This window comes from Phoxinus phoxinus, assembly GCF_949152265.1.
Source record: "Phoxinus phoxinus genome assembly, chromosome: 8".
Taxonomy (NCBI): Eukaryota; Metazoa; Chordata; class Actinopteri; order Cypriniformes; family Leuciscidae; genus Phoxinus; species Phoxinus phoxinus.
The window spans coordinates 20,351,454-20,377,751 of record NC_136883.1 but is presented as its reverse complement, the minus strand read 5'-3'; the positions used below and the strand labels follow the sequence as shown (position 1 = coordinate 20,377,751).

Below are 26,298 nucleotides of genomic sequence, written 5' to 3'. Positions count from 1 at the left end.
AATGAGTCTAACACAGTATGACAAGGTGAATGGGCCAATGTTTATTTATATTTAATGTTATATGTAAGGTAGACCGGGCTAGTTAGCACATTGGGAAGCTACAAGGTCTCATAATTCAGATTTTCAGTCAAAAGTCCAGTTGCATAAATGCTTGGTATAGCTGTGGATTTGTTTGTTGTTGTTTTGTTTCAAACATGTAAAGCAGGGTTATTTTTAGTAAACTAAAATCACAATATGATCATAATTGCATACAGTAAGAAAAGAGTCACTATTTAATGAAGGTGTGTTTTAACAATATGTTGAACATTTTTTGAGGTCAGGGTAAGCTGTCATTTGTAATTTGAATCCATTGCGACTGCTTCTAAAAAAAAAAAAAAACATACACTGGGAAATATTGACAACTAAATATTCTCTTTATGTAAAACTTCACAAGACAAACAGTCACAATTTTAACCGATTTAGTGACAAAACATAGTTTTGCTGCAGTTTAGTCAAGACAAGTCACTATATTAGCGCTTTATAGCTACAATACAGTGTGTTTCATCTGAAGTCAGTTCAGTGTTGATTCATTTTGGTTCAAGAACAGTTTCTAAATTATGGAATGAGTTCAATCCAGCTATGGTGTCAACATTCAGCTCAGTTCAGTTCTGACCCGACAGTGTCTCATTCCAATGCATATGGAAAAACCTAAATCTAACTTTTAAATGTAGGCCTAAATATAAAATATCCAAATCTATGAGGAATATATGAATCCTAAATATAAATGTGAAATATAAACCCTCTTAGACAAACTAAAAAAACATGCAAAGTAGAGAGAGAGAGAGAGAGAGAGAGAGAGAGAGAGAGAGAGAGAGAGAGAGAGAGAGAGAGAGTCTGTGGGCGGAGTTTATTGTGAGTGTGTTGTTGTATGTGAGTAACAGGTGTTCAGCAGCTGCTGTTCGCACACACTCACAGACGCTTCAGCGGTCCTCCTCGGAGCTATATCATCTTTCGATACTACGGCCGATGATCACTAATAACCGGAATAACCACTAAAAGATTGGTGAGTGAAAGTACGTGTCTTTTAGTAATGATCAGTTACTTTGGCGACGCGGCGTCACCGATGAGCCTGTAACTGTTCGAACTGTTGATGCTTTATGTCAGTCACCATCAGGTGTTTTATTGTCAAAGAAAATGAATGACAGTGTCACTGAATAGAGCAGTTACAGTGTTGTTCAGACGCTTCTGGAAATGCAGAGAAAACAAATGTGTATGTGTGTGTTCAGTTTAGTCTGTTATATAGCGTTTTTTGGACATGCTACAGGCCTGGTAGAAGTTCTGTGGCTTTTCAACTACCCTGCTGCAGGCTACAATATGAATATGGTAATCATACCATGTGTATATCCAAATACCACAGTTTGACTATTGATACCACCCAACTATAGTTTATATTTTTAAAGAATAGAACACTTAACTGTTTGAGCAGACAAAATGTGATAAATTAATCCATGTTTCTGTTGTTTTAATTCAGAATAGGTGCCAGAGGTTTGACATACGGCTGGTAAGAGGATTGTCTGTATCTGGCCGAACAGGTCATTTCCTTCTTTATATAGATATAGTTAAGTGCTGGTGTGTGAGAGAGATCAGGTCAAAGTGTTAAAGGGATTTCTTTCTTTCTTTCTTTCTTTCTTTCTTTCTTTCTTTCTTTCTTTCTTTCTTTCTTTCTTTCTTTCTTTCTTTCTTTCTTTCTTGCCATTTACTAAGTCACGCATGACCATTGCTCATATTGAGGGTTAGTGATTTGAATACACCTCTAACCCTCAGTATCATGTAACTGTAACTGAATCCGCATCACCACTGGCATGAATAACATATCAATTCTTGCGACTTGCTGGGTCAATAACCACCTAGCAACAACTCAAAACAACCTAGCAACTAACTAGGAAGATCCATAGAATCATCTAGAACAGTAAGGTACTAAAAAACACACTGGCAAGTTCACCACATAGACAAAAAAAAATGATATGATCAAAAAGTTATGACAACATATGTTTTGTACATTGTTCATCAAATAAGTTAGGCAATTTTCTACTTTTTTGTAAGTTATAAAATATTCAACTCATTGAATGAGTCAGTTTAATGTCATTTAAGTTGAAATTACTTAAACATCCAAGTTGATTGTACTTTTTTGCAGCAACTTTTTTTTGACAGTGTATAAAACCCCAGCATAGCACTAGCGACACCAGAGTCATGGGTTTGATTCCCAAAGAATGCATGAGCTGATAAAATACCTTTACCTATACGCAACGTGGACTGCTTTGGATGTAATAAACACAATTAGATAAATCATACAGTAATACTAAAATCTGGCAATGCTTTTCTCTAGTCTAGCCAATAAAGCCATTTATTGAATTGATTTAGGAGGAAGAGACTCAGAGTGCATGGAGTGATTCAGGGCAAGAATGAACAACAGTCCTGCTGCCACTAACAGCGCTCATTATTTGTGTGTATTGTTTATTTATGTCTAAACAAAGCGCTGTGCCTCGGCGAGCATGAAGCGCAGCCTCTCTCTGCTGCGTTGTGTTTTACACCCTGTTGAGACGGCGCGTGAGAATGCTTTTACTCTGATTAATTAGACACATAACTCAATCTCCTTCAGTCATTCCATATTAAAGACTTGTGGCCTGCCTGATGCACAGAAAACCAGCACCATTTCTATTACAATCCAAATGCCTTCAGACTCTTGTTAATATGTGTTTACTGGTGGAGATGGGGCTGAGGACTGTTTAAAGTTGTGATGTCAGCAATACAGTTTTATATGGCGGGTTTACTGAGTCATTTCAGCCATGAAGTTACTTTGCATGCTAGATAGGCGAGGAAAACGTTTTACTGCTGAGGTTTACTGTGCCATAATTGCATATTTCTCGGTCAAAGGGCACGGCAAAGATGTTGTAATATTTACTTTACATTTCAGTGTCAAATTAACACTTTTTTTTAGACTTTGTGTCAGGAAGCTGTTGATGGTTTCATTTTTTTCAGTAGCATCTAAATCTCATTATAATGAGGAAATTGGCTTTATTTCAGAAGTGAGCACCGTAGCGCTGTGTATTCTGGGTCGCCGTTAAGATGGCATGATCTTTCATTAGCGAATGAGAAGACAGGAGCTGCTGATCTAAACATTGTTTAACCTCGTGACAATCTGTAAGTCTTCGTGTTCATTGTTAGAAAATCGCAATAAGGCTGCGCCCATGAAGTTCAGATAACAGACTTGTTATCAGTGTCTCCTCTGTGTCGAGGGTTTTAGTTTATGATGCATAAATGCATAATACATAAAAATAATATTTAAAATATATATTTTATGAAGTTATACGATACTGTATGTGCTGGTCAAAAGTTTGGAAACATTACCATTTTTAATGTTTTTGCTCATCAAGCCTGCATTTATTTGATAAAAAATGCAGAAAAAAACGGTAATATTGTGAAATATTATTACAATGTAAAATAATGGTTTTCTATTTGAAAATACTTTACGATATCATTTATTTCTGTGATGCAAAGCTGAATTTTCATCAGCCAGTCTTCAGTGTCACATTATCCTTCAGAAATCATTCTAATATAGAAAATATAATATTGTGTTATATTGATATATATTATTTGGTATTATTAAAGGGTTAATAATACATATAATATATATTAGTAATTATTACTATATTTATATTGATAAAAGAAAGTGACAGCAAAGATATTTATAATGTTACTAATGTTTTCTGAACTTTCTATTCATAATATAATTTTTTTTTTATCATGGTTTGATTGGTTTCCACAAAAATATGAAGCAGCACAACTGTTTTCGACATTGATAATAATAAGAAATATTTCTTGGGCAGCAAATCAGCATATTTGAACGATTTCTGAAATCATGTGACTGAAGACTGGAGTAATGATGCTGAAAATTCAGATTTGACATCACAGAAAAAAGTCATTTTAAAATCTTACAATAGAAAACTAAAAACGGTAAGTTCAACTGTGATAATATTTCACAATATTACTGTATTAATATTGTATTTTTTCTTAATTTATTTTTATACAACGTTAAATAAAATTAGAAAATAGAATAAAACGGTGTATAAAATATTCTTAGAATATTTTTTAAAAACCTGAGTCATTTATTTATTCTTGCAATAGCCTGTAATCGTGTTTTTAATGGGCTGCCGTTCACAGGCTACTGTTTGATTTAATGGATACTTCGGTGAGTTAATCAGTGGGCATTCACAATCTGTCAATCAAACAACAGTGTTTTTATGATGTTGCTTTATATACTTGATATATTAGATTGTTGTCAGCGTGTGACATCTTTGGCTTATTCAGTGTTTTCTTAGTTTATGATTGTGTGTCCCACCATGCAAAACTTAATTTCGTCTGTTATCTCATCTACATTGTGGATCTTAGTTACATCATATTTTACCATTCAGGAAATGATGCCTTGTGTACATAAAAGTGAATGACTATGAATCTTTTATCACTGACAATGTGTCATCATAATAAGATGTGACGCAAAAAGTCTTGACAAAATTTACTTAATAATAATTACTATATTACTTAAAGGGATAGTTCACTTCAAAATGGAAACTCGGTCATCATATACTCACCCTCAAGTTGTTTCAAACCTGTATGAATTTCTTTCTTCTGCTGAACAGTGAACACAAAGGAAGATATTTTGAAGAATGCCAATTTTTGCTGTAAAATAGTGTGTTTTCCGTTTATTCGATCAGTGCTGCCAAGTTTTGAACAGATAAAAGATCCATAGCATTAAGGATGTTGAGTGAAGCAATAAAGAAGCTAATGTAACGCTTCCCTCCGCGGATACACATCCCGATGATGGGACACTTTCACTCAAGGACAGTCATCACCATGACAACAGCCAGTCAGGGGCGGGGCTTAAGCGCAGGTATTCTCATTAGAGCCGACCTCGACATCGAACCACTACAACACGAGACGGTGAAACCCTGAAGGCCACGGCACGCTGTATGTACGCTGACCACTGACATCCCAGCAGAACGAAGCACGCAGTTATGCTTCTGTGATCTCGTTATTCAACAAGTGAACAAATGACAACTTCACTGTGTGCTTAAAGGTGCAATGAAGAGTGTTAAATGAAAACTTTGTTCTAAAAGCTGTTCTGACTCAAGAAATAAAACGGGTTTAGTAATACAGCCTACCATAATGTCTTTGCTTTTTCGCTAGAGTTCATCAGTATCTGTGTTGTCTCGATTTACTTGAGCAGCGAGCGTTCTGGATCACATCTCTTCTGTTTTGACTATAATCCGCCGACTTAATATCTACTAACCGGTTTAGCTGGTTCGTGAGGGGAAGCTGCTCTTCTCCTGATGTGTGTGTCTGGAGATCAGACATTATTCCACTGAATCCCCCTTTACAGATCCTGTATCGGCCCGCCCAGTCTGGGACAAAGATGATAAACGATCCAGTCCGTATCTCTGAGTCGAGCCATTGTGTCTAAACAAGAAATGTAAATGAATAAGCAACAGTAAATTGGATGAATTACTTTGTATTTAAGTTGATGTAATATTTGCAATGAGCTTTTCTTACTTGAAATTGTTAATTCTGGGTTCACTTTTTTACTATGTACTCAAATTCAAAAGTTGTGGGTTGGTGAGATGTATCTCTTCTGCTCACCAAGGCTGCATGCAAAAACACAGTGGAGAAAGTAATATTGTGAAATTTAAAATAACTATTTTATATTTTAATATATTTTTTCAAATGTAATGCATTCATGTGGTGCCAAACTGAATTTTCAGTGTCATTACGCCAGTCTTCAGTGTCACATGATCCTCCTTCAGAAATCATTCTAATATTTTGCTTCTCAAGAAACATTTCTTAATAATATAAATGTTGAGAATAAGTTGTGTTGCTTGATATTTTGATGAATCAAAAGAACAGCCTTTATATGAAATATAAATATTTTGTAACAAATGTTTTTACTGTCACTTTTGATCAGTTTAATGCAATTGCTAAATAAAAGTCAAAATTTCTTTTAAAAACCACTTTTGAACATTATATTGTACATTTAGTTAACATGATTATTTGATTTGATTGATTAGATGGTTGTGGTTTGCTATTGGTGGATCTCCTGTGAGTGACAGGTTGCCCCGCCCACGCGCCAGTAAACGCATCATCAGAGAAGAGATGATGTCGCTGCAAGAGGGAGGGGAAGATATTTTGATGCAAGATTCTGAGGTTACATGAATAAATAAAAATAAAAAAGATGTGCGTGGATAAATCATTTATAACTGACTGCACACCGCAGTATTCAATATAAAAGAAGAATTGGTGATGTCATGTTGATTTCATGTGTAACCATCCGTCTGTGATCTGTGTGGTTATGTGGAGAAGATGTGACTGTTCTGGCAGGGCTGGGGCCCATGGGAGGCCCCTAGAGATTGTAGTTTATTTGTGTCAGGACTCACGAGTGCTGTTTGTTAAAGGTTTTTGAAGGGTCCTTTGTAAACAGGCCTCATTCTGTCAGGAAACACAGTTCGAGCTGACATGTGACTGCAGGAACTGTCAATGTAATTATTAAGACTGATCGTTTTGCCCTCGCCGTAGCTTGATATGTCACTCCATAGAATTCAATATAATTGGAGAACAGTGAGACAAATCTTCACGATCTCTCTCTTTGTCTCTTGCAGATTTTTTGCTTTGTCTCCTCCATCCGTCTGCTCCGGGCCGCTCCATGCAGGGGAGCGGCTGATCTCCGGTGAGCCTGTCCAGACTGAAGCTGGGGAAGCTAAAGGTGGTGCGGCGGCAGCTGCTGCAGCGCTATGAGCACCAGCCGTTTGTCTCGTGCCTGGCCGGCCTGTACGGCTGCCAGTGGAGACGCTACCAGCGCGCCAAAGCCCAGCCGGGGGAATGCTGCTGTAGTCAGGTGAGAAAAGATGCTTGAAGTCCCTCATACTGCTTTTAAATTCCTCCTTATGATGGTTTACATGCAGGTTTCCCCCCCAAAACAAACCCCTGGTTTCACAGAGAAGGCTTAAGCCTAGTCCCAGACCGTTTGAGCTGTTTTAACTGAAAGCAACTGGCTCTGATATGTTATATGTCAGTGCCATTGTTTTATCACAGTAGTAATGTTTTTTTTCTAAGGCACTTTAATAAAAGCCACTTAAATGTCCTAATTGAACTGAGGCCTAATCCTGGTTTAATCTTAAACCCTGTCTGTTAAACCGGGCCATTGTGTGCTTTCTACCTAGACGGCTTGATTAGACATCCTATACAACATAATTCTGCTTTATAAGATTCATTATTTTGGTCAGATTCTAAAATAATTCTAGCAATCTAGTGAGTTCAGTAAAAGGCGGACACAGGCAAAAATACAATATTTATTTTCAAATATTGTATTGTTATTATTTATGTATTTTATTCTTATTAGGTTATCACACTGTTAGCCCATAACATTGATTGAGAGATGCTTAAAGAGCGCTATTTCAGTTATTTCCCGTTAGGGCTATTCTATTATCATTAACTAAAACTATTAAAAACATTTTTTGGCAATTGAAATGAGGCTGAAATGAGGAATAAATATTAGATGAAAAACTTAGTTGAAGCACTAAAATTACTAACTGGAAATAAATAACTAAAGATGAAAGAAAAATTCATTAAACAATGGTAATAATTAATATATAATACACTAAAATAACTTCATATATTGCTTTTGAAAGAGCATAGAGTTTATAAAAAAATATCTTGAATTAAATATCAAGAATTGATTTTCATCTTAATTACATATGTATGTAATATTCCTTTTATTGAAAGTGAAATGTCATGCATTAACTGTAGTTTTCTCATTTGTCCCAGCACTCACTTTAAACCCGTTTCATGTATTCATGCGTCCAAAATCACCACATAGTCCAAATACATTTACGTTTTACATTTATGAATTTTGGCAGTTGCTTCTAAAAGCATTAAGCATTCACTGGCAATCAAACCCATGACTTTGACTCTCTATTCCTTTGCTGCCTTAAAAGCGCTGACACTTTCTTCAGTAAATGCAAATGTAATGTTAATTTGATGCTGATATATTACCGTTATATGCACAGACATTAAAATGAATAAACCCAGTGCATGCTGGTATTGAGTACACCACATACATCAAGTGTTTCCATTCTCTAACTTATTGTTCTCTCTCAAGGGGCTTGTATCGTGAAGATCTGTGAATAATTTCCCCTTAACCAGGATGTGTGCTGAAGCCACTCGTGCTGCTCAATAGAAAGCACTTATCAGTGCACTTTTCCTGTATGTGCTGATTAGTTTTCTTGAACACAGCGAGTGCAGCTCTTGTTCAGCTGGTGGGCCGCTTTCTAAATCGAGCTGTTTTCAGTGCCGATAAGTTGCAGCATGACTCAGAAAGCATCATTCATTGAGTCATTTAAAACCAGCCGGATGACTCACTGTATTTTTGCTGCACACTGAGCCGGGCCGTCCTGTTCAGCTCGAAAGCGACTATTTCAAATTTCAAAGTCTGTGTTCGCCTCATGTGGTGCTTTAATTTGAGCCTCCTCTTGAGTTTTCACACTGTTGAGTAACTGTGGTGCGGTGTGGGTGTTATCACGGCTCATGATGGCTCTGTTTTGCAGTTGGAGTGTGGTAGTTTCGCTCTCCTCATCGTAACGTTTTTCCTGACCCTGATATTCCTGTACTTCTGGAGTGAGGCGCAGAATGACTACAATGACTTTGACTGGTGAGTGTCTCGGGATGAACAGATGGACCATGCCGTGTCCATATGACTTTCAAATAAATCGAGAAATGTTATTATTTCATTAGTTCATACTATATACACGTGTTTATATATACATTATAAAATAATTTTTTTAAAATTATTTACAAAATGTAATTTACTTGTGTAATATATTTATGTTATATAAATACATATATATATTAGTGCTGGGCAAAGATTAATCGCATCCAAAATAAAAGTTTGTGTTTACATAATATATGTGTGTGTGTGTACTGTGTATAATTATTTTGAATATATAAATACACACATATGCATGTATATATTTAAGAAATATTTGCATATACACTGTATATATATTTATACATACATTATATTATATATAAATATACATATATATATATTACACATTTTTCTTAAATATATTCATGTATGTCTGTGTATTTATATATATACAAAATAATTATACACAGTACACACACATATATTATGTAAACACAAACTTTTATTTTGGATGCAATTAATCTTTGCCCAGCACTAATATATATATATATATATATATATATATATTTATTTTTCATGTTGTACTTTATCCGACTAGCAGATGTTTTCCTGTTTCTTCATGTGGCGTTCGGCATAAAGCTTATTGCTAACAGTTCTTAATCATTCCATTATGATGATTATGCTTATTCGGGTTTCAAATGATATAGTAAAAAAAAAAATCCTAAAATTTTCAGATACAATTGGCACCAATACATGAGAATCTATTATTTAAAAAAAGAATCGTATTTATTTCTGCAGGTTTAACTTCGGGAACCTGGGATTCTGGTTCCCGTGGTCAGTGGTGTTGTTGGTGGTCGCTGCCGCACTCTTCACCTACATCGCCCTCCTGCTGGTGAGAACACTGAACAACAACAACAAAGCGCTTCAGCCTCCGCTTGTCCTCTTAGTTAATGTTGTGGTCTTGATGTTTGCAGGTCCTGGCGGTGTGCCTTCTCTCTGAAGGACAGAGGCTTTACCTCCACTGGAGCCACAAGGTGATCAGAGAAGACAGTCTTTTTATCATTCACTCTTACTGTGAATGACACCCCATTGTGCACATTTGTACTCATTCCATATCTGCATTACCAGAGAAACAGCTTCATATGATTCAGATTGGGTTGAACCTACAGTGAAATAATTTGACGTGTTTTTTAAACATGGCATTTTTAAGTGCAATTTTGGGGGTTGCTGTAATTAGTTGAAGTTTTATTTTATTCTCTCCAACATTAGCCAAAATGCCATTCAGAAACGTTTTGCTGTGCTATAATGATAAAGACACTTTATTTTTATTTTAGTTTTAGTCATTTTAGTAATGGTGCTTTTGTCATTTTTTACCATTCTTTTTATTATTATTTTGCTTTAGTTTATAATTATTTGTTTTATTTTCAGCCATTCTTTAGTTTTTCAGCTTAAACTTTTATTTCAGTTAGTTGCTATTAAGGCAACATTTCTAATTTTGATTTAAGCTTCATCTAATATTTATAGTTTATTTTATATCAGCTTTTTTTTTTTATATTTATTTTTTAAAATTTTATTTGACAATAAAAAACGGATACATATATAAACTGATATTATATATGTAAAAATTATATATATATATAAATCTATATATAAATCTAATATACATATATAATATCAGTTTATATATGTTTTTTCGTATTTTTGACTTTTCACAGATTGGTATCCTGGTGACGCTAGCTTTCTCCATCAGTGCCACAGCTGTGCTCTCTGACTTATGGAGCAAAGAATGGACGACGCTGCTCCTTTCATTTCAGGTGGGTCTCTTCACCCGACACAGCAATTGGGACGAACAGTCGAATTAGCTTTCCAATTTACATCAAGTGCAGTTCATGCAGTGTGCATTTATGTATTTCCATTTTTGTGTGCAGATCACAGCACCCTTTCTGCACCTGGGCGGAGTTTCACTAATGACACTTCTGTCCTGGCCAATAGCCTTACACTTCTTTCGCATGAACAAGAGAGGTACGTGATCCTGTTTGGTGCTGGCAACATTGTGATTCTGGTCATATTTCAACCAACACATCTTCTACCGTAGTTGTTTTTGCCCCCCAAAAATAACGATTCTGGCCTGAAAAATGGCCTCTACACCTGCTAGTCTCGAACCAGATACCTCTAACATCAGTGGATTTGAAATAATGGGTAGTACTCAGTACTGTCGCCTCACAGCAAGAAGGTCCTGGCTGAGCCATGAGTTTGCATGTTCTCCCTGTGTCTGCGTTTGTTCCTCCGGGCGCTTCGGTTTCCCTCACAATACAAAAAACATGTAGTATAGGTGCTAAATTGTCTTTAGGCATGAATGTGTGTGTGTGTGAGTACCAAGCCATGTAATTGGGAGGGTTGGGGAAGATTGACTTTGAAAGACCTAGCAACCCAACAAAATTCATGGACAGTATCTCGCATATGGCCAAAGAATCACCAAGAGTTGGATACGATTGAAATGGTAATAGGTAGATGGATTGTCATCACCATGTTGTTACAAGGAAGCAGCTTGTTCTGGCTAAATTGATGCAACAAAACTAGATTGTTCCCATTATAACCTTCCAGTGTTGCACGACATTGCTCAAGCAAGCATTGATTTGACAGACACCTCTTTCCTATCTTTTTGTTGTGCTGCACATCAACTCAAGCCACTTTCATTTCCCCATCCATATATTTTAAGGGGCTGGAAGTGATTTCAGACATTTTGCTATCTAGTACGGAGTACATGACATGCAGGAAAAATATGAAAGGAAAAAAGGAAAGTCCTGTCATCATGCACTCACCCTCGTGTTCCAAACCCATTACACTTTCGTTCATCTTCGAAACACAAATAAAGATATTTTGAATAAAATCGGAGTCAGTTCTGTGCTCTCCGTTGACAGCTACGCAACTACAACTTTGACGCTTCAAAAAAAGTTCATAAAGAGATTGTAAAACTAATCCATATGAATCAAGCGGTTTAGTCCAAATTTTCGAAAGAGACTCGATTGCTTTAAATTATGAACAGTTTGGATTTAGGAACGACATGAGGGCGAGTAATTATTGACAGAGTTTTCATTTTTCATTTTTTTGGTAAACTCTTTAAAGAAATTAACAAATCGTTCCCACTACTTACTAATACATCAGCATGTTTTACTCATTTGTTCCCTTGTTTTACTAAATCGTGCGCACAATATAATAATGTGTTCCCTTTTTTGAGTTAAATCAAAACGAGTGAACGAATTGGTACAATATGTCCACGACTTACTAAATCAAGGGAACAAATTAGCATATCGTGCTCACAATTTAGTTAAATGAAGGAACTAAATTATTATATCATGACATGCGCAAGTTTCACTTAAAACAAGATAAGGAATTAGTAAATATTGGCCACGATTTACTAAAATGAGAGGACATTAGAAAGGACATTATTTGTTCAGTTTATGGACATTTCGTTTAACCCTGAAACACAATGCATTGTGTAATTCAAAATACAGGTATAAAACCTAAAATGATTTTGGAAAATTCATCCATGTTAACACAGTACATTGGGTCTTATTTTTACAAACATAAAACATATTTTATTTTAGTTAGTTACCGAGACAATATTTATAATGTTCGTTTTAAAATACTATGAAACTATTTAAATAATTTCTGTTATTTGAAATGGTTTAATTTTAGATGACAACACGGGGTAGAAGGGACATTTTATCCATGATATCCCAGGTAAACAAAAACATGATGTCCACGTTGGTTATGGGCAGGTTATACCATAGTCAGTTACATCATTCCTGCTCTCAAGTCAATGGAAATGGTGTCAGTGATTCCATTTATTATCTGTTGTTAAGTTAACACAGCTGCTGCATCTGTCCTTTATTTTCATTGTGCTGTTAGACTCATAAAAACCGAGAGCTTGTCCTCGAAAAGCATTGCTCCTCCCAGTCCTCCTTTTCTTCTTTCTCCTGCTCTCTCTCCTCTCTCTGTATCTGGCTGATGTTCGGCTGAGTCATGTCTCTCGCTCTCGCTCTCACTCTCTCTCTCTCTCTCGCTCGCTCTCGCTCTCTCTCTCTCTCTCTCTCTCTCTCTCTCTCTCTCTCTGCTTTACTGAAAGCATGACGAACGAGTCAGAGAGACAAATGCAGGACAGAGGCTAAACTCACACCAGCTGTGTGACGCTCGCCTCCACCCAGAGACGTCTCTTTGTCCCATCATCCCTCTCTCACAAAGACAACGTCTCTCTCTTCTTGAGATGAGCCGTGCCAGTGTAGAGGTGACATAAACTCTCATTACAGGCGACCAGTAACTAAGTGGACCCTGTCAGTGCGCTATTATCTTTCTGTAATTCTGAAGTTTATTCAGGCTGCTAAATGATTGTAGTGGTATTGTATTGGATTTTAATGTATTTGGTAATGAAGAGGGTGGCTTTGTGGATTTGGCTATGATGGGGGAATATGTTGATGGCATTTTGCCTAGATCAGGAACCTTGAAACTTTTGCAAATTATGGTTGTATTTAACCAGCTTCAGTATGTGTATGTACAGTAGTCAACATTTGAAGTGGGTCAAAACTTTTCATCAAAGTTTTACATGAATTTTTAACAATACCCGTTCTTGTCCTATAGGACAACTTTGATTAACTTTTTTGATCCACTTCAAATGTTGCAACATTTCTTCTAACCCTAATTGAGTGTGTGTAGCTTTTAATTTATTAAACATCCATGTAGAAAGACACATCATGGCCATATTCCAGGATGACAATGTCAAGATTCATCCATCAAGACGTCCCAAGGAATCAGACAAAAATCGTTTTTTCTTCTTTTTTTTTCTGGGACATTCAATTCTGGTTATGAGCTAAAATGTACATAAAACTGTTGGTGGCACTACAGGGTTTAAGACACTGACCACAAAATTGGCACCTGGAATATTGAGACCATCCCTAAACGGACTGCCATAGTCAACAGTATAAGTATACACTCTAAACAAAAAAGTTTAGCACTAAAAGTGGTTCATTGGCTTATAATCATAGGGGAACCACTTTAAGTGCCATGTAGCACCTCACCTTTGTCAAATGGTGCTATGTAGAACCATAAGAGCACCTTAACCACCCCAAAGAACCGCTGAAGAACCAAACTGGGCTTAACAGGTTCTTAAAATGGCAGTGGTGCTATATAGCACCATAAGTACTGCAAAGAACCGCTGAAGAACCACTTTTTTTTAGAGTGTATAAGGATCATTGATTAAGCCCCTAATAACTATAATTCGGTTCATCATATATATATATTCATCATAAAAGTTGCAATATGTTTTTGTAACAGTTGGATTTGTCTTTCATTCATGAAGTTTTTGCATATATTGATTGAGGGGTATCTTGTGTGTTTCAGTGAGGCAGGTGGCTATCCTCAGCTGGTACTTGGCGGTTCTCTTCGCCCTGTATCTGGTGCCGTTGGGCATGTATTCCCCCTGCATCAAAGAGGAGGGCACGCTGGGGCCAGCACCCACCCTCATCGGGCATAGAGGAGCACCCATGGTGTGGTGTTTCTACCTCCTGATATTTTAAGATCCCTGTTGTGTAATACTGAAAGAGCACATGTGGATTTTGTGTGGGTTTAAGTCAGCATGCCATTTAAAATCAATGTCTGTTTGACTTCTCTTTCAAAAGTAAACTCGACTTAGATTTTAATTCTGATTCTAACGAATAATTTTTTCTTTCTTATGTTTGACCATTAATGGATTTGATTACAATGGTTAAGGCTCAAAATGGTTGTCGAAAGGTTTGACGTTGTTGATTCTTTTCAAACAGCTTGCACCAGAAAATACCCAGATGTCCTTTGAGAAGGCTGTAGAAGTAGGAGGACAGGGGCTGGAGACGGACGTCACAATCAGGTGAGCATCTTTAACATACCTACTTACTGTATTTGTATAAAAGCATTTGAAATTTTAAGACATGCTTCTTTTATGGTTTCTAACATAGTTGATTATGATTATTATGATTCCTAGGCATTCAAGTGGTTATAGATCGTGGTGCTTGCAATTGCATTTTGCCACTTCTGTGATGTAGCTACACTGCAAAGATTTAAAGTCCCTGTAAAGGCAATTCTAAAAAAACATCCTAAACACATTATAAATGTGTTATAAATTGTATTTATAACATAATAAATTGTGGATTTAGACCATTAAAGTCCCTGTAAAGTCAAAATTTACCATTTCTGAGTTTGTCACACCACAGAAAAATGTGTTATTAGCCACCCAGCCAAATTTGAATGATAAAAAAAGCCAGCAAGTACATAAAATAAGCTATCAAAATCTTGAACAAATGATCAGTAGTCTCAGCTCTAAAACACTGGGGGTGTGTCCGCTGGCTACGCTGAAACCACGCCCACTCGCGGGAAAGCTGCAGTCGCCACACTCAACTGTAGACTATCTACTATAATTATAACATAGATAAGCACACAAGGCAGCTTACGCTCATTGGTGTGCACGCACTGCCGATGATGGCACCAGTTATCGGCGCGACGGGAGGATGAAGGCCGAGGCGAGAGATAGTCGGTTCGGCCCCATTTTAGATAGATTTCAATCAGTTGATACTGACGATTGATAAAAACAGGTTCAAATATAAAAATTGTCTGTGTTGTCCAATATTTGTGTGTGCAATGTATTTTTATGTTTACTGGAGTATCATGTTGCTGTCGGTAACACTTTACAATAAGCTTCTATTTGTTAGCATTAGTCTCTGTTATACATCTTACATGTACTTACTATAGTAATACCAGTAAATTATGCATAATTATAAGAAACTAACCCTAAACCTAATATGAATCATATAGTTAGTATATGTTGTGGATTAATATTATTCCGTACTTATATAATTACACTGTAACAAGGGCACCTTAAAATAAAGTTGAACTAAAAATACTTTTAAAGCATTTATTATTCTTGGTTTAATGTTTTCAACATTTACTTTTAACAAATGCAACTTTCTATTTTAATAATATAATGTTAACAAAGATTAATAAATCGCATAACAAATATATTGCTCATTGTTAGTTAATGCATTAATGTTGCATTTGTAAATTGTTACATTGTTATCTTAGCAAAGAAACTAAGAATCCATTGAAAGTCAAGTCTCTTGTGCACTTCAAGCAAGCAGCATAATATGCTTTGCTGTCTATGAAAAGTTTTTCGGATCAGTCAATTATGAGGTTTCATTTAAGGTTATGCTGCTGCCTATGCAGACAGCAGAGCTAATGTTGATGACGGTACATAAAATACCCAGCAACCTCCTTTCAAATTCATTCTGCGGCTGCACCATCAGCCCTATGACATTTCTGTGATCTACTGCTTCAAATACATCAATGGGCCGTTCATTCACGAGGTCATTTCCTCTAGACAAAGGTCTGCTCTAGCCAAGAGGCGTATAAATGGAGATCTGATGCTAACCGCTCCTGGATGAGTCACTGCTCTCAGGTTAAGGTGATTAGCTGAACACTAATCCTGTTAGCGCTCTCATCTTTACTGCGTGAGCGGCGGGAGGCTTCCTAGGAAGCATGGATGAAGATGAGGAAGCGTGTTGACTATTTGCAGCTTATATTACGCAGTTTTGATGACTTGACACCGTCTGTCATGTATTTATCCGCCATATCTGACACATCTAGTTCTCGCACATGCTCAGGAAAACCTACTTCAAAGGAAGACGTGAAGTCGGACACCTTCTGACAATCATGACACAATATAACATCGCAACTACATGAAAAGAGCTTTTACTGTCTTAAAATAACAGTGTGGCGAGCAGGACGAGGCCGTGGGAGAACGGCGCGAGGCCGGTGGTGTGATTGATAATGAGCGATTTTCGTTTTTGTTTATTTTGTTATCAAAATCTTCAAATGTTCGCCGGTTCCCGCCTCCTTCTTCCCATAACGTCTATCCTCGTTACAAACAGATTTGTGAGCATTAGTGGAACTGAAGGTGTTCGAACAAACACGAAACACAGGATCGTTGTCATGCGGTGAATCGGGCCGATCCTGGAACAGTTGTGTCGTCATCAGAGGATCTTGAGGATCCGCTCTTGAGAAGCTGCGCTGGCTGAGTTCTCCGGCTACTCTCGAATCGCTCTTGCGGTACTTTGATGGCATACGTCACGTGACGTCTGCGCTGTCTCAAGTCGGACACAATTTCTAAAAAAGAAAGAACTGCTTCAAGTCACCCGCCGATCGGTCTGTGCAGCGCTGTATGAAGTCCAACAAGCCTAAAAACTAAGGACTTAACAAGACACACTTAAAAAATGAACCAATGACAAAACAGAACAGAGAACCACATGACTAGAACAACCAATGAAAACATCACACTTGAAGCAAGACGCATGACTAAGATAAATTCAAAATAAAAGACAAGAAAACATGAACAAAACCACAAACAGATGTGACAAAATTAATACTGTAATGGTTTTTAAATAATACTAAAATATTAAAGTTATGTGTTGGTTTTAATACATTTTTCATAATTTAGTTGGGAAAGAAATTCTCTAAAACAAACTGAAGTGGATTTCACAGAATGCAAAAACAGCTGCCATCCCATTTGAGCATGCTAAAATTCACACAATATTCCTCTTTGCAGTTATGATGGCGTCCCGTTCCTGATGCATGACGGCACCCTGAGGAGGACAACCAACGTGCATGAAGTGTTTCCCAACCGGACGGATGACCCGGCGGCCATGTTCACCTGGGCAGAGCTGGAGATGCTCAGCGCTGGATCCTGGTTTCTTCGGGTAATGATCCAGCACCTTCTGTTCCTGCTCATGAACCAGCAGTCATGTATTGATGGCTAGGCTGTGTGCATAATGCTATACTGCATGCTGCCTACTTTCCAAGGTGGCAAGAAACCCAAGCAAGCAAGCATTCAGACATCTATACTGTAACACATACAGTCGTACTCAGAATTGATGGCACCCCTGGTAAATATGATCAAAACTGGCTATAAAAAATAAATCTGCATTGTTTATCCTTTTGATCTTTCATTCAAAAAATTGCCAAAAACTACTGTAACCTTCATTGAAGTAAAAGAACAGAAAGTGGGGGGGGAAATCACATTATAAAATAAATATTTTTTGGCACAATTATTGGCACCCTTTTTATTTTTTTTATTTTTTATATTCTTTATTTTCAAACAGCCAATTAATACAATATTTGTGACCTAAAAATATAAATAAAATATAGCATAAAGCACAGGATCATTAATTCAGTACCTCAACAAAGTCCAATCTTAAAGGCTTTACATATTTGACCCATTTAGACCACCGGCTAACAAAAGTACTTTTCTTTAAACGAATGGAAAAAGTAATTGCTTCCATTACATACGTCATTTACAATATCTATCCATTCTGAGATCGTGGGAGGTTCAGGAAGCAGCCAGCGTCTTGTAAATGCTTTTTTGCAGGCAGAAGTAAGAATGGCATATAAATACTTATCAGTAGTTCTGGTCAAAAACTCACAGTTCCCCAAAAAAAGAGAGGAAAATTCTAAAGGTACCCTACTGTTGAGAATAGTATTTAAGATCTTGTGAAATTCTGCCCAAAATTATTTAATCTTTGGGCAATCCCAAAACACATGCCAGTGACCAGCCTCCCAAACGCCACACATCCTCCGGCACCCTTTTATTAAGTACTTTTTGCAATCTCCTTTGACAAGATAACAGCTCTGAGTCTTCTCCTATAATGCCTGATGAGTTTGGAGAACAACTGACCAGAGATCAGAGACCATTCCTCCATACAGAATCTCTCTATATCCTTTAGATTCCCAGATCCATGTTGGCACTTCTTCTCTTCAGTTCACTCCACTCATCAGGTCAGGGAACTGGGACGGTCCTGGCAGAAGCTTCATTTTGTGCTCCGTAACACATTTTTGTGTTGATTTTGATGTTTGTTTTGGATCGTTGTCCTGATGGAAGATCCAACCACGGCCCATTATAATTCTAGCAGAAGGCGTCAGGTTTTGATTTTTTATCTGTTGATATTTGATAGAATCCACGATGCCATGTATCTGAAGAAGAAGTCCAGAACCTCCAGCAGAAAAATATGCCCACAACATTGATCCAACGGTATATTAAATTGTACACATGGGGTACTTTTTATCCTTGTGTGCACCAAACCCATCTAGCGTGTTTGCTGCCAAAAAGCTATTTTTTTAGTTTCATCTGACCACAGAACCCTGTGCCGTGTGAAGATCCAGTCGTGTCTGACAACTGAGTTTGCTGGAGTTTGTTTTTGGATGAGCGAGGAGGATTTTTCTTGAAACAACATGTAGGGGTTGTTTAAATTTAAAAAAAAAAATGTTTTATACTTTCTGACCCCAAGACTCAACTAATCTCTGCAGTTCTCCATCTGTGATCCTTGAAGAGTCTTTGGCCACTCAAACTCTCATCCTCACGGTGCATTCAGGCAATATAGACACACGTTCTCTTCCTGGCAGATTCGTGACATCTTTAGTTGATTGGAACTTCTTAATTATTGCCCTGATGGTTAAAATGGGGATTTTCAATTCTTTAGCTATTTTCTTACAGCCACTTTCTATTTTGTGATGCTCAACAATCTTTTGATGCACATCAGATCTATATTCTTTGCTTTTACTCATTGTGATGGATGATTAAGGGAATTTGGCCTTTGTGTTTCCTCATATTTAAACTCCTGTGAAACAAGAAATCATGGCTGGACAATTTCATGTTCCTAGTCACCCTGGTGTGCTAAAAAAGGTAAATATGAATGGGAATATTTAAAATTTTTATCTCATAATGTGATTTCCCCCCCCCCACTTTCAATTCTTTTACTTCAATGAAAGGTTCGTTTTTTGGCAATTATTTGAATGAAAGATCATAAGGATAAACGATGCATATTTATTTTTTACAGCCAGTTTTGATCATATTTCAGTTCCATGGTAAAGATCATCAATTATTAGTGCATCAAATTTGAAGGCAAAAAAACAAAAAACAATCTATTTCAAGATAAGACTTTGTCAAGCCAACAAAAGTTTAAATTTATTTAATGAAGATTAGATTCTTATCTACCTCTGCTATTAGTGTCTGTGATTGAGATCTGCTTGGCGATTGGATGATGAAAGTGCAGCGGGCGTTGGAGAATCCGTGCGCCACTAAAAAATAGTTACTGTACTCGACAAAGGTCAAAATAAACGAGGAGAAGAGTTGTGGAAATTAAAACTGCAATCCCCTCTAATTTTACGAATCACGAACAACTGGAAAACAGCCCATTTGGGCTACACTGGTTGTGCTGTGTGCTTTTGACTCACCAAAAAGATCCGGTTCATAAGAGTCATCTGTTAATAAAGTTAAGTACACAGCACGTCCAGATGTGTTTTCTAATGTCATCACATTTAAGCATAGCTGCTAGAAATCTTTTCTTTTTTTTTATACTGGGATAAATACAATTTCATACTGGGATAAATAATCTGGGCTGGCAGTTCCCACATCTATGGTTCGCCCCTTCAAGTGCCTCCAACCTTCTTGGAATATATAACTACGGCTATTTTGCATTTTGTAATTTTTTGTAAAAAATATCAAAAATAAGTGTATACTGCAGAAAGAGTAAAAGCAGTATACTTTTCCAAAGCTTTTGTTTTCTTTTGCTATGTTGTTTTTTTTTTGGTATTTTTTTTTTTTTTTTTTTTAGAAGTGATTGTTTTATATTTGTTTGTCTTCAAAGCTGGATATTATATTATGTTTTTTTCCAGACATATTATTATTCCAGGATAATCATGGATACTAAAATCTATTTTATCATTCGTATTTTTAGAGAAATCACTTGGGTTCTTTTAGGATGTTGTGGTCAAAACGGATTCAAAACAAATAGAAACCCCTCATGGTTTATAAAACCCCATCATACTATGACAAAAATGATAATGCAGTGCACATCCATATATGCTTTGGTTCTTGGCCCCTTAATTAAACTCAGAATCCCTCTTAAATCCCTGTGTGGAATCAATCGGGATTAAAGGATTCTAGCTGGAATTAGGCTTTGCCAGTAGGTGCCTTGCGTCACGGTCCCAACCCTAAAAGACGTATAACTGCCGATGCTCAACCTCACATAGTTTACAGTTCAATAGAGGGAGTTATTCATGGCTTTGATCAAGTAAAATGCTTGTGGATTGTAGTTTAAAGGTGTATAATGCACCATCTTTGAGCTCCTAAGATGTTTGGATCTTATAATTGATCTATAAACTGTTGTCAGACTACATGCCTTATTCATTTGGCAAGACTGTGAGGTGTAAAAACTCAAGTTAACCAGTCTATCTCTATCTCCTCTCAGAGGGATCCTTTCAGTACAGCCTCCTCTCTTGATCTAGATGAGAGGGTTCAGGTCCAGAACCAGACTGTACCAACGCTGAAAGAGTTCCTGAATCTGGCCGCTCAGCATGAGAGACTGGTGATCTTTGACCTCAGACGTCCACCCCGAGCCCACCCGTACAGGGACACGTGGATCACTCGCACCCTGGAGGTCATACACAACGAGTCCTTCATCAACTCCAGTCAGGTAGTTCACGGACCCTAGTTGGATGCTGACTGCTGAAACGGTGCGTAATGATGTATTATGGTGTGTTTTCTGGTAGGTGCTGTGGCTGCCGGCCGACCAGAGGAGTGTGGTACAGGAGCTGGATCCAGAGTTGCAGCAGACGTCTGGAGATCGTGCGTCTATAGAGGAGCTGCAGGAGGAACATATAGTCCGACTCAACCTCCATTACAGCTACATGTCACAGGATCAGATCAGGTATGTCAGGTTGGGTCACGCGCATTATTTTTCAATAATTCAACGGCCCGGAGTCAATTATTCCGCTTATACTACGGCTACCACATCTCACATTGTTCAGATGATGTATTTCAAGACATTTGTCAGGTTTTTGTCCTTAAAACGCTCTTGTGTGTAGGACTAATTTCTTATGCATGTAGTCCCAAGTAGGGATGCGAATTGAAAACCGGTTCCACTCGAGAACCGGTTCTAAGTTTTATGAACCATCGATATTGTATTCCCTCGACGTTAACGAGTCCTCTTATCGATGCTCCTGCTCCGACTCAGCCATAGTATATACAGACCGTGAACTCACAAAAAAAGATGCCGTTTGCAATAACAGGGTTTTTCCTGCATTTAAATGTTTTTGGCGGACGCCAAAGAAAATTTTTGTCCAGCCAAAGTCTTTTTTGATCGTTGAGTAATGTAGATGATCTGCTCCGCTTGTGACAGGGTGCATGTTTAACTGAAAGAACGAGCAAAGAGAGAGAGAGCCCCGGTCACGCGCGTGCACTCTTTCTCTTTGGTGCCAGGCGAAAGTATAAACAAGGCCGTTCACCGTCTCCAAACTAAGCGCTGTCTCGCTCTCTCTCCCTCGCACATATTAATCACAATAAATCGACACGGTGGTAAAAGGTCGAAAGACCAAAGTTTCATGTGGAGCATTCAGAGATTTATTTTTTTACTGAATTACCGCTGGGTGTAATACCTTATCTTCTCTGGAAAGCACGTTCAGCTGACATAAACCACACTTTCAATAAACCCAAAAACCTATCCAGTGATCAAATGTTTTCTGTGTTGACACAGATCTTGTGGGATGTCCTAAACTGCCGGGATAATCACGCAACCTATATGATAAATTCGTCAGAGCAGCGCTGACAACATGTTTCTGTGTTTGTACTGTATGTGTGTGTGTTTGAGTGGAGAGAGCGCGTGCGAGAGTATGTGCTGTCCGTGCATAATAAAACGCAATTTGGTGGCAAAAACATGGAACTAATTTGTTGTTTTTATCCTATTGTTTACTATATTTATTTGCTCTGTCAGTGTCGTTGTGGGTTTTGGTTTTGTAGGCTGTAAAGACCTTTTAAATAACTGAAATTATTTCGTTTCCCTGATAATAATTGCACATCATAGAATGGTGTAAACCAATCAGATTCAAGCATTCAACAGCCCCCTAAAAAGTTGACACAAAAATGAAAACCCTTTTTACTACGAGGGCCCAAATGAACACTCACATCAGATGTTTTTCTTGCTTTTCGTCTTCTAATGTAATCTTCTGGTGCATTGCAGAGAAAAGCTTTACAATTAAAGTCTGAAACTTAACGCGGTCCACTAACCTGAACCTCTCGTGAATGTGATTCTGATTTCAGAAAGTATGCCTCTGTGAACATCAGCACTAACCTGTACGTGATCAGTCAGCCGTGGTTATATTCACTGGCATGGTGCGCCGGCGTTCATTCGGTCACCACCAATGCCCTGCACATCCTCAAGAAACTGCAGCGCCCCCTGTTCCTCATGGTGAGTTGAGCCTAGCATTGAGATCGCAAATATTCAACTCTATGATTCAAAGGACCATGACGATTCTTTTCCTCACAAATCCTGGCGCAGACTCCAGACGAATACAGTTTGATGTGGATCCTGACAGATATTGTCTCTGCTTTCTTCATCACTGCTGTCTTCATATTCCACTGGTGAGTTCTGCTGTTTAGTTTCAAGCATGCATGACGCGTTCAAGTATTTGTAGTCTGGTAACTGTCAATATCCCAGTATTGGGACAATTGGCACACTTTTTTTTATTGTTTTTTTCCCCAATCACATATTTTAGCAATCATTTTAAATTAGGCATCATTCGAAAGCTTACACACTCAAAGTACTGCTTCCAAGGTAACACAATATAGGATGCTCAATTTTTGTGTTATCAACTTCAAATTTGGAACACAACTTGGTTAAACATGCGGCTTTGATTTTTTAGCAACCTTAGAGTACCAATTATTTTGTAAAATATATATTTTGGATAAAATATACTTGTTTACACTTAAAAATCTTCCAGATCAAATGCGCCTAATATCTTATTCATATCTCGCATGTTATTCCACGTCTTTTACAATGTTCTTCCTCAAAATTCAAATCGAAGGCTTAAAAAAGGAAGCATGCCAACATTGTTAGTTGTGATGTGATAAATCCAGCGTGTGATGTTTCGTCCTCCAGGTGGCGTGAGCGAGGTTTACCCTTCTGGTCCGGGAGTAGACAGGTCAATGAGAATGGGCCGTACAGCAAGTTCAGGACTGGTAAGTTGTTCATTTTTGGCTCGAAGCCTCTCATTGGCCATGCTTCTGACACGTCGTCCTGCATGTGCTGTACAGATTGGTGGCTATTTTCAGAATGGCAGACGATCATACAACTGTTGCCAAATCTGCAATATACAACAGAGCACACTGTGTCTTTGGTCAACCTAAGCCAAACTCGATTTTGACACATCCTCTTTGCCAGTTATTTTATCTAATGACAAAAATGTAAATGCAAAATAAGCAAATTGATTTCTGATAAATTATTTATATTATTGTTGCATATTGTACACTGTGTACTGCTTTTTTTAAAGCACCATGCAGGCAGCAAGTGTATACTACGCTTTCCATTCTGAACACAGCCAGAATGTTTTTGTGTACTCATCTGTGTATGTTTTGGTTGATATGCAATATGTATTATGTAAATAGTACATGATACACATTATTTATGAAATATTTGTATATTATTATAGATATGTATACACACTATATAAGCTATACATATGTGTGTGCGTGTTATATATACACAGAATATATATATATTTTATATGCAAATAGTTGATATATAGACTAGATATATAAACTATATAAAAATGGTTTTTGCATGAAAGTCTGGGATTAAAATCGGGTTAATTAGTTGAATAATTATTAAATCATAAATTAAAAATAAATTGTTTTTAATGAAAATGCTTAAAATAAATATAATAAATAAAATATTTACTTAACTACAATAACACTGCTTGAAGCCACCCTGAGATTTTATTTTAGTTTGATTATAGTTGTATTATTATTTTAATGACTAATTTTTATATTTTTAGTTTTCTTGTTTTAGTAATTTCATTGTGTGCTTTTGTAATTTTATTATTGTTTTAATATGGCTATTTATTTTACATTTATTAATTAAAAAAAAAAAATATATATATATATATTATATATTTGTAATTTTTAGTTTGGTTTAGTTAATTATTTCAGTTTATTGCCAAGGCAAGATTTCTAATTTTCATTTAGCATTTTGAACTACTATTTATATTTTATTTGATTTTCAATTTAAAAAAAAAAAGTTTTAGTTAACGATACTAATCCTGGCTTCATGTAAATATTTTACCTCAAAGTGGTTCAGATGACAAAAAGAGATGTGGAAATCCCTGATTTAAATAGTAAAGGTGAAGTAGAAAAAAAAAATGCTATTAGTCCGATTTCCCAGCAACCGTCCCAGAAACCCTAGTTGTGTGTCCTGTGGCGCTGTTTGAATGTGACTCTCTGTGCTGTAGAACGGTCTGAGGTCCAAGGCATCCGCTGGAACCCTCTGTTCTTTGACGGGCCGTCACTCTCCCTGGACCCTGTGCATGTTCCCCCTATGCATGGCTTCCCCGTACCCATCTGACCCTCCGTCACCCTCATTACTGAGCCGCTATCGTCTCTCTCCCTCTCCTGTGCGGCAGAGCTGAGCGACGTCTGGTCCATCTCCAGCATCAGCGTCCGTGGAGAGGCTCAGAGCTCGCCCCTCACTCCCTATCTGCCCACCATTTCTGAGGAACCGCCCATCTGAGAAGAACAACAGAGATCTGTGGACAGCCTGCAGACCAGCTTGAGCTCCAGCGCCGTCAGCATCATCGCTATATCAGCATCATCGTGCAATATATATATACAGTATATATATATATATTCTGGAGTTTATACTTTGAAATTCATGTACCGTGTTTACATGGTACGCTGAGAGGTAGTTCATAGAAAACATATGTTAGTGATATTTTGTTCAAAATATCAAATGTATTTGACCAATTATTTTCTGAATTGGTGGCATAAGATGAATCGATCATCCAGCTTCTTTTGCTTCTGTGAAGTTCGTTTTTATCAAAGACAGAATTTGCCTATTTTTCAACGCCAGCCTGATAACTGCAGAACGACGCATGGTAAAATAAGACATCGCAGACTCAAGAGTGTTTTAAGATGTCAGATCCATCGCATGGTGTGATAAATTTGACAAACATTTTCAATCAGGAAGACGACGAAAAGCCACACGGACAATCTGAATTTGAAAGATTTAGACGTTGGGATTTTTGACAGTGGAATTGAAGTGAGTTCGCACCTGAGTTCTGTAAAGTGCTCGATGGAATCAGCCTCTGATAAACACACAAGGCTACTGGTGACCTTGGAAGTGACCGCGCGCTAGCTCCTCATCGTACCGCAGACGTGCCGCATGTTAAAACAGCGAGCGCTGGATTGCATACATGTTCTCTTGCTCTTTTCATGGGATGCTGCTACATTCCTGCCTGTATAAAATGCCTAGCGTGATTTCTATTTACTTAATCTTTCAATGTAACTTAAGACTGTAAATATGATTGTAAACTGACCTTAAATGATATTCTGATCTGATATTATCAGATTTTTTTTTTGTCGTCTCTTTTTGTTACTCTATCATCAGCACTAATAGCCTAAAATAAAAATATTTTCAGCAGACTCAAGATATGCCTCGATACGC

The 26,298-nt window shown here is 37.3% G+C and overlaps 1 protein-coding gene across 5 annotated transcripts; it reads left to right on the top strand.

Moving 5' to 3' along the window:
• The first annotated feature begins 895 nt into the window (after positions 1-895).
• On the top strand, positions 896-26,279 carry gdpd4a (glycerophosphodiester phosphodiesterase domain containing 4a). 5 transcript variants are annotated; one of them, XM_079620276.1, is made up of 16 exons: positions 896-1,042; positions 6,687-6,922; positions 8,631-8,734; positions 9,530-9,623; positions 9,706-9,765; positions 10,447-10,545; positions 10,660-10,753; positions 14,129-14,274; positions 14,548-14,630; positions 17,358-17,508; positions 21,055-21,279; positions 21,356-21,513; positions 22,902-23,049; positions 23,140-23,222; positions 23,740-23,819; positions 25,088-26,279. In XM_079620276.1, the coding sequence occupies exons 7-16, from the start codon at positions 10,699-10,701 to the stop codon at positions 25,198-25,200; spliced, it is 1,242 nt and encodes a 413-aa protein (XP_079476402.1). In that variant the 5' UTR covers positions 896-1,042; positions 6,687-6,922; positions 8,631-8,734; positions 9,530-9,623; positions 9,706-9,765; positions 10,447-10,545; positions 10,660-10,698; the 3' UTR covers positions 25,201-26,279. The 5 variants fall into 5 exon arrangements, with proteins under 5 accessions (XP_079476402.1, XP_079476401.1, XP_079476403.1 ...); XM_079620275.1 differs by having other exon boundaries at positions 898-1,042; positions 25,259-26,279; XM_079620277.1 differs by having other exon boundaries at positions 923-1,052.
• Positions 26,280-26,298: the final 19 nt, after the last annotated feature.

What these genes read in the sequence shown, in the direction of transcription:
- gdpd4a (XM_079620276.1), top strand. Translation starts at nt 10,699, where the DNA reads ATGACACTTCTGTCCTGGCCAATAGCCTTACACTTCTTTCGCATGAAC. An exon ending in CTTTCGCATGAACAAGAGAG is followed by an intron (nt 10,754 to 14,128) that starts GTACGTGATCCT and finishes TGTGTGTTTCAG; the next exon opens with TGAGGCAGGTGGCTATCCTC. An exon ending in GTACAGCAAGTTCAGGACTG is followed by an intron (nt 23,820 to 25,087) that starts GTAAGTTGTTCA and finishes TCTGTGCTGTAG; the next exon opens with AACGGTCTGAGGTCCAAGGC.